Raw genomic sequence first — 11,479 nt, forward strand, 5'->3', positions numbered from 1 at the left:
GTGGTGCATTCAATAGCTGCAATCTGACTTTATGTTTCAGGTGACCCAACGGAAGAACTGGGGCCCATCCTTCATCATATCCTGCATCCGGCAAAATGCCATCTACCAGAAATGGAGAAGACGATGCCTATTCTCTGGAACTATCATACTGAGCGTCCTGCATGTCTCATCCTGTCTGTATTTGACCTGACCTGGGTCTGTGCATCATAATACAATCCCGAGGCCCATATGTATCCTTTAGTTCATAGTGAATTGAAGTGAGCCACATGCCTACAGAATGTGTATTATAGGCTCACACACAAAAACATGCTAGAACTGAACAATATTTGATGACAATAATGCAGCAGGCACTGACAGCTTCCATCAGCATGGAATGAGGCTGGGAGCTGCAATTTACAGGCTAATGGCATATCCAACGGCATTGAAATGTTCTATTACACCACGCCGTCATGGGTCATGGGGACATTCACACCACAAGGTAATGATGACAGGAGTGCTAATTATTCGGAGACAATTGCAGGCAGTCGGAATGTCATATAACCACAAATGCCGCTCTGATCAGACGCACCGGTCTAGTTCTAACATGTCTTGATTAGTCCACAACCCGTCGATCTCCAGCCACCCTCAAACCAAGATAAGATACAAAAATAAACAACTCAGGATCGTAACACGAGCACCAGATTAGCCCCTTATAGCGTTATCCTCGCCGGAAGCGAGATTGCGATTGCCGCCCCAGACACGGCACTCGCTTACGTCTGTCAGCAAGGACGGATGAAGTTCATAGGCATATGAAGCGATACTTTGGAGCTTGGTCGTATAATCCAGAAAATTTGATTCAAAATGATCGTGTTTTTATGTGTGCATTTTCCTTTCTCGTTACTCCATGCATTTTTGGTGGTTTCCAACGTCACTTTCTGATGAGCAGGGGCCCGTTTTAAAGCTGCTCTTTGCGGTTTAAATGACTGAATTGGAGCTAGCTTCAGCTGAAATACCAAAATTGTATTTTTAAAATGATAAACCACGTTGCATAAGAACCGTTCAAGTAATGTACTAACTTTGCTATGTAATTGAAAGGTGTATCTATTTTCCATTCATTGCTGCAGCGTTAAAGCTACGCTGCGTAAACTTCCACTGTGGCCTTGTTTTGGCTAAATGACCGTCATTTGTAAGAATAAAACTAGTTATCAAAGGAAGGCGTTAATGTTTTCGACAAGCCTTTGAAATGTCAAGTTACTCTATGCGAGTTTTGGGACATTACATTGACTTTACTGTCCTGCTGTCAAGGGGATGTGAATTGAGTATGCCGATTCCGCGACACAATTTTGATCTAGGAGCACTGGATTCGACCTGGAAAAAAACGCGGGGCGCGCGTTGAACGGACGTATAGATTTGTGTGGAGTGTTGAATAGGTGAGGGGTATAGCGTTTGATTTATTTAACGTGCACGTTGGCGAAACAACCCAAATTTTCCCCGTCTGTGGCGCCCTTGATTAACTCTTCTAAAGCCTAGTGTTAAGGAATGCATGTTATTTAGGTGAATGATTTGCTTAAAGGATGTTTCCAGGCCGTTTGCACGCAATCAGGTGAGGCCCTCCAGCTTCAAGGACCATAATGCACCATACACACCCATGAATACGGATGGGACGATTACGAAGTGTAGGTCAGTGCCGGGCTGTGAACCATGTGTATGGATGCCATTTTTTTAACTGACTTCAACATCATAGGTGTGTAGTTTTCCATGCAGTGGTGAGTGCTCCCGCAACTTGGTTTCTATATGTGCCCTCTAATTTTAGAAGAATTTTGGACACGGAAAATCCGTTTGTGAACAGGTTTTGTCGGTACATTTTGTTATGTGTCATTAAGTAGTCGTCCCCTCAGACATGTTTCAAAATTATGCATGTCATATGTACGTCATTGGTGTTTTGTGTAGGCAGCATGTACCTTGGTTTAAGTGACATCAAATGAAGGATGTAAAGTTAATAAGAATAATATTGTCTTGCTGTAATCACATAATTTTTGAATGATCCAAAATGTTGTTATTCAGGGCGTGGGAGCTGAAGGGATCAGGCTCCTACAGTCCCCAGCAATCTGGTAAAATTTGATGTTGGCCATATGGGCACTGCTGTAATATAATTCAGTCAAGGCTGCTGATATTCCTTTTAACAGGAGAGAGTTGTTTTAGGATGATCGCAAAACTATGTCTATGTGAACGCCGATTATTCAGTCCCTCTTTTATGTATGTAAAACATTTTTCTTCGAAGAAGGGGCGTTATGTTGGCCACATGCCGATTATTCAGTGCTCGCCAATTGAAGGTCAGCGCTGAAACGTGTCGCCTTCTTGGGTATTTAGTGCCTGATAAATGAATCGTTGCATTTATCAGTTACTTGCCCCTTTATCACCTGAACGCGAGTTATGAATGTCGTAAGCGAATAGAAAGAGGAGTGTTATCGTCTAGGAGAAAGAGGGAACAACGTTGTCAGGATATCATTTGTGTAAATGGCGCATCGTGAACACTTCTTCAAAGATGACCAGGATTCAGGATTAGGATTCGACCCGTCTTTCAGAGGAAGAAACGGATGCGATAGTGTTTCGGGGTGGTCTGGAAAGGAAATGGGGGGCCAGGATTAGCGACAAATGCTTTTCCGTCCGGAAGGACCTCTGGTGCCTATTGAATACCTGACTATTTACAAGAAGTTCGACGACAAATACGGACGTCCCTATGTTTTCTGTTTAGATTCTATCCTTTCAACGGCGAATTCGGTGTATTAAGGGTTGCTTTTGATACCAAATATCGACATCCTTTCAAGCTTTTTTTTTACATCCGCACACCCTACCAGGAATGGGTTTTGGAGCACTGATTTAGATTGTTGATCATTTAATGCAAACCTTCTATGTCGCTATACGACCCGAATTGGTGTCATACAAACGACCCGAATTTATTTCATACAAACGGCCCGAAATGGTGTAGAAATAAGAGTCGAGCGCGGAAACCATCCCCGAACAACACGCTCTCGTAGGTAGTGCGCAGTTATTCTGTGTGAAGTGTTTGTCAAAAAGCAAGCGTCCGGATCCTTTCAGGACGCATTTTTTTGCAGCATGTTAGCATTTAGTGCCTTTCAGGCGCGCGCTAAAACAACAAAGGATACGTGATAATGGGTTCATTCTACCACTTTGTTTATTTTGCCCTCATCGCTACGACACTTCAGAAACAACTCCATTTATCAAGTTCGTAAACTTTATCGTGCTGCAAAACGATCAGGAACGGTGTTCACGCAGTTCACTGCACTGAGGGCGCCGGTATCACCACACTATACCGTGAGCTCCTGTAGCAGACCTGATCAGGAAAGGCAGCGGGTGCAGTCACTGTCAGCGGGTCCAGTGGTCCCGTCACTTAGCAACAAGACTTGTGGATAGCTGAGTGCATATGTGCAGGGCGCACGTGAAGCAGTTGTTTAAAGGGAGTGTTCCACATTTATATGAGAATTTGAATTAAAACAGCCATCTTGAGGACCTTTCGGTGCTGTTCACCATCCTGCCTTTTTAGAATCTAAGCTCCTTTCGTTTCTGAACTACACGCCCGCGAAAATGGGAAAGGTATATGGGGTAGAGTATTGCAAAGTCGTCTCGGCATTCACGACATCATAATAACATCATTCAAATCCTGTCATGGTTACACAAACAGATAATTGTGAGAACTGATAAACAGAACAGAGGATTGGTGAGCAGAGAATTGTGCTGTCGAGATCGGTCTTTTCCACTTAAAAGGATGCAAATTTAGGTGTAAGTATGCCAATACGACTTCGAATACCATAATAATGAATGGTTGATATGGTTGAAATAGTGAGCTTGTTTGATCATATCTGACATTTGTTTCAGTGCCTTCGAAAGTGAAACACTCCCTTTAAGGCACCAGGACAAACCAACATCGATAGCTCATTGATGCGCTAGATAATGTACCTCTAAGCAATTGTGGGGTATGTCAGTCCGTTCGAAGCGCGTGGGTTTCTGTTGGTGGGGCTGGAACTCGCTCGTATGAGAATGAGCCCCCATCCGTTGCAAATCATGGCAGCTCCAACTCCGTCAGAAATTTTGGCTTCGCTCCAGGGTCTATGCACTCGTAATGGGCAAAACTCTATGGACCCAGATCGCAGGTCGTTATGAATAAATATGTCCTCGTAAGAATAAACCTAACATAGTGAACCCAAATAGTAATACCAAACGTCCGCAAGTTGGCAGACCTGCACTGGTCGCGCATGCGTAACAGCGAAACTAACCTTCCCTGCCGAACCTTCCCCCTCGACTCACAATGTTCCAGCGTTATGGTGTCAAGCGCTGTTATATTCCTCGGCAAACGGGAGCTATTTTCACCAGCATTGCTGGTGAATGGGGGTAGGCTACCTCGCTGCAACAACCGGAACTGATCATTAAGGCAGCTGAACGGAACCAAGGTAGATGTGACTGAAAAGAGATGTCTTTTACATTGTAATTGTTCCGTGCTTATCGCAAAAATGCTCGGTCTGGTTGAGTTCTGAGGATATCTATTTCGGTGCCGTTTGCGCTGAGTTATGAACGGAGTTATATAACCGGGAAATATTTAAAACCACGAACGGAGTTCTATAACGGGAGATATTTATAACCCAGAACCAAACATGAGCCCAAGCGACGGACCAGCACCATGGTATCAATAATCAATGACAAGGTATTGGGAGCGGATTTATCGTGGTCGCGACTAACCGTCACGTGGCCATACGGGTTTGTCGGCAGCGGGCCGCTATCGCGTGGCCAGGACGTCTCCGGTACGATGGAGGGTGTGTGCCTTGCAGCAACTGATCAGCTCGTACTCCGGGAGTGTTTTGCTTATGACTATGGAGGGTCTGGTGCGGATGGGCCGCAGGTCGGCCGGTCGGAGGGCCTGAGAATGGTTACCTGGAGAAGGCCAGCAAGCAGAGTAGCTTAGTCTCGGCCGGTGCCAGGGTATTACCGCTGTCATTCAAATAAAAACATGCTCTGTTTCCATTCGAGGTTGAACACCCGTGCTTGCAACAGCACTTTTGATTGGAGGGCTTGGACCTACATAAAAGTAATTGATAAGTCAAATGTGCGAGGTGCCAGCATATTTTCATGAGCTGTGTGATTCCTTTCTTTTCGCCATGAAGTTTCCCGCTTTCTCCAATTTGTGATAGATTTGTCTACGAAGTTGGCTCAATAGGACGCAACTATCTTCATGATGGTAGTATTTTAGTGTATAGTGTTATTGCCCATGACAAACTACAGCGTTGGAATCAAATAAAAGGGCCTCGTTAAGTGTGTTCAGCACCGTCCATTGCGTGTTTCTTAAATAACCTACCATGGAAAAATTATCAAGATGCCTCAAGCGTTTTAAGTCTTACGCATGTGCAAGAAAAGAACCACATAGCAGACTGTTTGCCCCAGTTCTGAAATGTAATGATAAATGAGTGCCACGCCCGTCGACACTATATCAGCATTCTTGTCAATGTGTCATTTCCCCGCTCCGCGTCTCCCAGCTGAAATGTCTGCGAGCTCCAGTGGGCATCCTGCGTGACCCGGTGTCGCGGGTCGGTGTCGAATGTCGGTGGTTGCTGCGGTAGGCTATGGACACCAGGCTGACCACGGTAGGTGTCACAGGGTCGGCCCCACTTCGGCTGTGACACAGCACGCCGCGCCTGTTCCAGGAGTCGGCCATGGAGCCGGACCTGGGCCGGCAGCGCGACCATCTGAGCAACGTGATCGCCCAGTGGAACGCCAACCGGCTGGATCTGTTCGAGCTGTCCGAGCCCAACGAGCAGCTCGAGTTCCATGTGATGAGGTAAGTACCGCACCACCTCACGACACCGTCGACCTGCCCTTCCTTGCCGTGCCCGCCTGAATCGCATCGCCGTCGCAGCCGCCCAGCTCTATCTTTACCCGCCGTCCCGACCGGCGGCCCGTTGTGTTGAGCGCTGCCGCTGGGCCAGCCCTGATCCACCAGCCGGGTGGCTGCGACGGCCGCCGCCGGAGCCGCCGTGCCCGCCGGACCGCTGTCTGCGGCCGGCACGTGGTCACGCTGTGCGGCCCGGCCGCCGCTGAGAACGGCAGCCGCAGCGCTCCCACGGCCGCCCGGGTATGCGCCGCCGCCCTCCGCAGGATTGCGGTGCTCCGACACCGGCGCTGCACGCGCTGACCGTGGCAGCTGGTGCATGCAGGCGTTACCAGGTCTGAGCGATCGAAGTGGGTTCCCTTGACCTGCGGACACAGGAAAGCGTGTCGTGATGGCGCCCGGGCCCAAGGGGGAGGGGGGTAGCGTGTCCCCAATTACCGTGATATTTAAAATTAAGATGTGCGGTGTTGCAGGGTCCATGTAGATGAGGACAACACACACACACACACACCACACACACACACACACACACACACACCCACCACACACACCACACCACGCACGCACACGCACGCACGCACCACGCACGCACGCACGCACGCACGCACGCACGCACGCACGCACGCACGCACGCACGCACGCACGCACTGCGTCTCTTCGTCATCACGCGGTAGCTCTATTCTACTCCACAACTAAGAAGTATCTGGTACATACACTGTGACTCAACGTTGGTGGACCGTCAAAACGTAACAGTCCGCTCTAAATGCTGTTTTTCACAAGGTTTTTCACTTCCTGTTTAAGTCCGCTGTACTATGTCGATATTATATTGGTGCTTCAGCGAGACAAACGTGACAGGTAAGGTTGCGTTGATGCAAAAAAGTTATTTCATGGTGGTTTTGGTCTTTGACTTGTCTGTTTTCGGGATGGAAGTACAAAAAGCATTTCGCGATCAAAATCACACCAATTTTGGCGGGTCATGTGGTCCCGCACTTGGCAGACATGTTATGGTCCGTAAAATGCGAGGCCAAAAACGTTAGTATTAGCACGTTCGTAGTCGAGATGTGGAGAGAGACCTGCTGCTGACCCGACGGTAAGTGGCTCTTGGCGACTGGCTTTGTGCGGTGCACGAAATGACTGCCCGCAAATATGTCCCAGTCACGTAAGGAATGCAATATTTCACCGCAAGCCGGCAATGTTTGAAAATTGGAACGTAATATGTCAGAAGATATTGCTGGCAGCTCCATGACTCGGGATTGGGTCACCGGCAACTTAAGAAATTTCATTTCTGCTTGTGTTATCTTTCTCCTGCATCTTTCTTATCACGTGACAAGCACATAAACATGAAGTGGTGTGAAAGGGAACGACGTAAGCTGTCCCTTTGGAACTGTAATTTCCTGAACCTTGCATTGTTGCATTGTCACAAAGCTTTCAAGCTTTGTGAACACGGCTGTTGTGTCTAAACAGGATTTTTTGTCTAAACGTGGTTTGGCCTGTCTCTTAAGGCAAGGCTGGCGAGAGCGGAGAGCCGCGGGGCAGCAGCCCAAATCGGCCCTGCGGCGTTTAATGGAAATATGCAGATGAGCGATAGCCCTGTCGCGTTTCATGCAAAGAAACATGAAAAAACATGTCACCTTCCTTGCCATCCCCCACAGGGCACGCCGTCATGGGGATGTCGGTAGTGCATTGCTTAACACGGACTCGGGTGGGGGGCAGTTTGACCCTCCGAAGGCTTTCCAAAATAAATTCGAACTGCGCAGCTTAGCCGCACCGAGCTTTTCTTACCTGCAGCGAATTGAATAGTTGATTCATTTACTAAACCAATAGATTTGCCTTGTAAGGTCGCTGACTTATAGCAATCAAAGTCAGTTCATGGCTGTCAGCGAAGGCAATCCCTGGAACATCATTTAATCTGATGCAAGAGCAGGGTGCTAGATGAACCCGTACATCTTGAGACGATCTCTTGACAGCTGGACAATCGAATTCAGGATTTCTACTAATTGCATCAGCTTTGGGTCAAGTATGAAGATCAAGTTGAAGTCAAAACCAAGTTGAGACAGTAATAAAAGCCTTATTCCTCAGAGAAAACCAGGAAAATGGAAATATAGATGGGGTTATTTTTCCGCAACATGCCTTTATCAAAACCATAGCAGCAGTCTATTGCTATTATTTCGATAAAGGCATGCTGCCGAATATGAGCCTTTCTTTATTTCCATGCCTCTGGTTTTTCTTCGAGGAATAAGGCTATTACTACTGTCTTATCTATGTGAATAATGCTCCTTGCAAATGCGCTGAACAACTTACGTAATTCAGAACCAAGTTGCTGTCTTATCGGAAACTTTGCTTTGTGGGGTAGTATTTGACGTTCATCTCGAAGTTATTTAACACAGGTAGGTTAACAAAGTTGTTTTTTGAATGTCATAAAGATCAGAAGAGGTCAGTGACCTAGAATGGCCCAGTCAAGGTATTGCTACTGGGACATACCACATGGCGTAATCGACGCTTATCTAATGTGAAAAATAAAACCAATTTCAGGTTTTTGGTTCCCGTTACCTTCTGAAGGTCAAATAAGGTAGCTGACCTGAAGTGAACACCAGTGACCTGTTTCCTAGTAGAGGTATTCAGGTTAAACGTGGTTGCATAGTGAGGTCTGGAAGAACTTCGGACACCGATCTGGAGTTTAACCTTGCTTGACACTAGTCGCCCGGAGGGTCATGACCTAACAACCTCCAAATTGGACAAACGTGAGTTTACATACATGCCTACATTTCCTCAAAATATAGTGTATTCAGCTCTTTTATTTTTGAAATATCAGGGATGACATTGCCCTTCCTCCCCCTCCCCCCCCCCCACCCCCACCCCCACCCCCTGCCCACCTGAGCGGCGTTGTATTCATCCAGTCACCTGAGCGCGTGTTTAGCTGCGCGCCTGCGAAGCCAGAGGTACGGGGTCCGCGGTACTCGTCGTCCCCGGCAGGGTGAGAGGCGGGTGGCGCCATACGGCCTTAGCTGCTAAGGGCGTTGTAAAGCCCTACCGACAATTTTGGTACCCCGTCACTGCCTCAGGCATTTCGGATCGTCGCCGTATTCACAGTATCGTTTTATGTTTCATGTCGGGTTTGGAAGTAGAACCCGACTTCGCTAGATGGATACGGATCCGAGGCACAATCTGTCAGGGCTCGTCCCGGCTCACTGGTGGTCGTAACTCTTAGTAGTTGTAATATGGCTCGGTACCTATATCAAGCCACTGCCCTCTCGTAATGTATTGAGTAAACCCACGCATGTTACTATGCGTGCGGGTCCGTGTTCAAGCGAGAGGCAGGCTACAGCCGTCAACTTGGCAGACCTGTGCGTGCCGTTAGTCGTCATGCCGTACGGTTGCCACTGGGTACTCTCCCGTCACGGCAATGACACGCCGTCGTGGCTACGCGTCTAGCTCACCCCATTGTTCTGAGCCGGCGGAATCCGACCTGTGACAGTGCCGCGCACAGATGGGGCGCCAGCGCGTGTCGCGCCAGCGGTGGGTGGGATCTGACCTGTGACAGTGCCGTGCACAGATGGGGCCCCAGCGCGTGTCGCGCCAGCGGTGGATGGGATCTGACCTGTGACAGTGCCGCGCACAGATGGCGCGCCGGCGTGTGTCGCGTCCAGCGGGCGCCAGCGGTGAGCGGGATCTGACCTGTGACAGTGCCACACACGAATGGCGCGACACTGTGTGTCGCGTCCAGCGGCCGGTGGGATCTGACCTTTGACAGTGTCGTGCACAGATGGGGCGCCAGCGGCCGGTGGATCTGACCTGTGACAGTGCCGTGCACAATGGGCGCCAGCGGCCGTGGGATCTGACCTGTGACAGTGCCGTGCACAGATGGGGCCCAGCGGCCGGTGTGATCTGACCTGTGACAGTGCGTGCACAGATGGGGCGCCAGCGGCCGGTGTGATCTGACCTGTGACAGTGCCGTGCACAGATGGGGCGCCAGCGGCCCGTGGATCTGACCTGTGGACAGTGCCGCGCACAGATGGGCGCCAGCGATCGGCTGACCGGACGCCGCCGCCGCAGGTTTTACTACCAGGACTCGGCCAGAAGGTATGCACCAAGTGCATCCGCGTGTCGTCGACGGCCACGGCCGGCGACGTCATCGTGGCGCTGGCCGAGAGTTTCGTCCGACATGCGCATGCTCTCTCCACGCCTCGGTTCGCCGTCTACGAGATCCACGAGGTGGCGGTGGGTGGTGACGGTCGGGCGCCGCCCCGCCGGCGGTCGGGGCGCTGGTTTGGGGGTCGGCTCGCGCGGCTCGCACCGGCTGACCTCAGGAAGGTCATTGCTGATGAGAAGTGGAATGGATTTAGGGCCCTGGCGACTGCGGTGAACCTCGGTACCTCCTGTTTGAGAGGGAGTTGTCAGCCTCTAACGGCGGCGTTGGTCAAAGGATGTGGCCTGGTAAAGACAGATTACACCACGCTCCACACACTGTAACGTGCCACCGTCGTTTTAATCGCGCTGACTGTTTTGCTCACCTGGCCCCTACTGTAGCGTGCAGCTCCTGAACGCATATGTGGAGACAACGTGGCCAACATGTTGTTCCAGAGGAGCGTGAGCTGGCAGTGGGACGAGAGGCCCCTTTACGTGCAGCTGAACTGGAACAAGGACGACCGTGAGGACGCTTCCTCCTCAGAAACCTGGACGAAAAACCTGGGTGAGACCGCATTGCGGTATGGACAACGCTGTGCTTGACGGGGTACGACCCTACAGTGGTCCCTTTGTCTAGACCAACCTGTGGCATGCTTGTACGAAGGTGGTGAAATATTGTGGGTGGTACCATGCTATTTTGAAGTTAATCGCAGTTGGAAACAAATTATGGCGGGATGACACTTGCAAGAAAGTTCGATGCTCGGCGCTCGGCGCATTTAAGCAAGTACGGATGTTTGCTTTGAAATTCTTCCACGACGGCGTGTTAGGGAGGCATGACGCCGGTGGGATAAAGCCAAATGACAACGCGATGTCTCTTAGCGTCCCGCAACCGGATATTATTTGTCCTGCTTCACCCAAGATCCAACTGCAGTATTTGACACGAAAGTTTGAACGTTTACCTACACAGGAACATGCCCGGATTTTTCACACACGTTTAGTGTAACGTATTTGCCATCCGCTGTCGCCACAGTCCGCGAAACCTGCGAGAGATGCTGCGCCGGAGATGACAACTTTAAAAGGAAACTTAGCAGACGCGAGAAGAAACTACTCAAGAAGCAGGACAAATTGCGGAGAAGCAGAGCAACAACGAAAACGACCCGAGTGTGGCGGAGAAACTCTACTCCGGTGAGGGTGGAAGGGATCAGTCATTACTGACAGCTACACATCCTTTTAAAAGAGCGGCTGATGGAACTGTTTGGCTTTGCTTAGATATGTTCCTGTGCATTTCACCATTGGTTTCGATGTGGCAGGTCAGCTAGGTTGTGAAAGAAACGACCATTTCAAGCGAATGAGTGAAAAAAGAGAGAGAGAGAGAGAGAGAGAGAGAGAGAGAGAGAGAGAGAGAGAGAGAGAGAGAGAGAGAGAGAGAGAGAGAGAGAGAGAGAGAGAGAGAGAGAGAGAGAGAGAGAGAGAGAG

At 49.7% G+C, this 11,479-nt stretch overlaps 1 protein-coding gene across 1 annotated transcript in view; it reads left to right on the plus strand.

The window, feature by feature from the left end:
* LOC119100281 (afadin) overlaps positions 1-10,606 on the plus strand; it is a 65,653-nt gene extending 55,047 nt beyond the window's left edge. The window contains exons 14-16 of the mRNA XM_037223389.1: positions 5,675-5,819; positions 9,932-10,096; positions 10,460-10,606. Coding sequence (XP_037079284.1) covers positions 5,675-5,819; positions 9,932-10,096; positions 10,460-10,606 — 457 coding nt within the window. The remainder of the gene's footprint in view (positions 1-5,674; positions 5,820-9,931; positions 10,097-10,459) is intronic.
* The last annotated feature ends 873 nt before the right edge of the window (positions 10,607-11,479 follow it).

Source organism: Pollicipes pollicipes, unplaced genomic scaffold (genome assembly GCF_011947565.3).
Source record: "Pollicipes pollicipes isolate AB1234 unplaced genomic scaffold, Ppol_2.1 Scaffold_4881;HRSCAF=5763_pilon_pilon_pilon, whole genome shotgun sequence".
NCBI classification, from domain to species: Eukaryota; Metazoa; Arthropoda; class Thecostraca; order Pollicipedomorpha; family Pollicipedidae; genus Pollicipes; species Pollicipes pollicipes.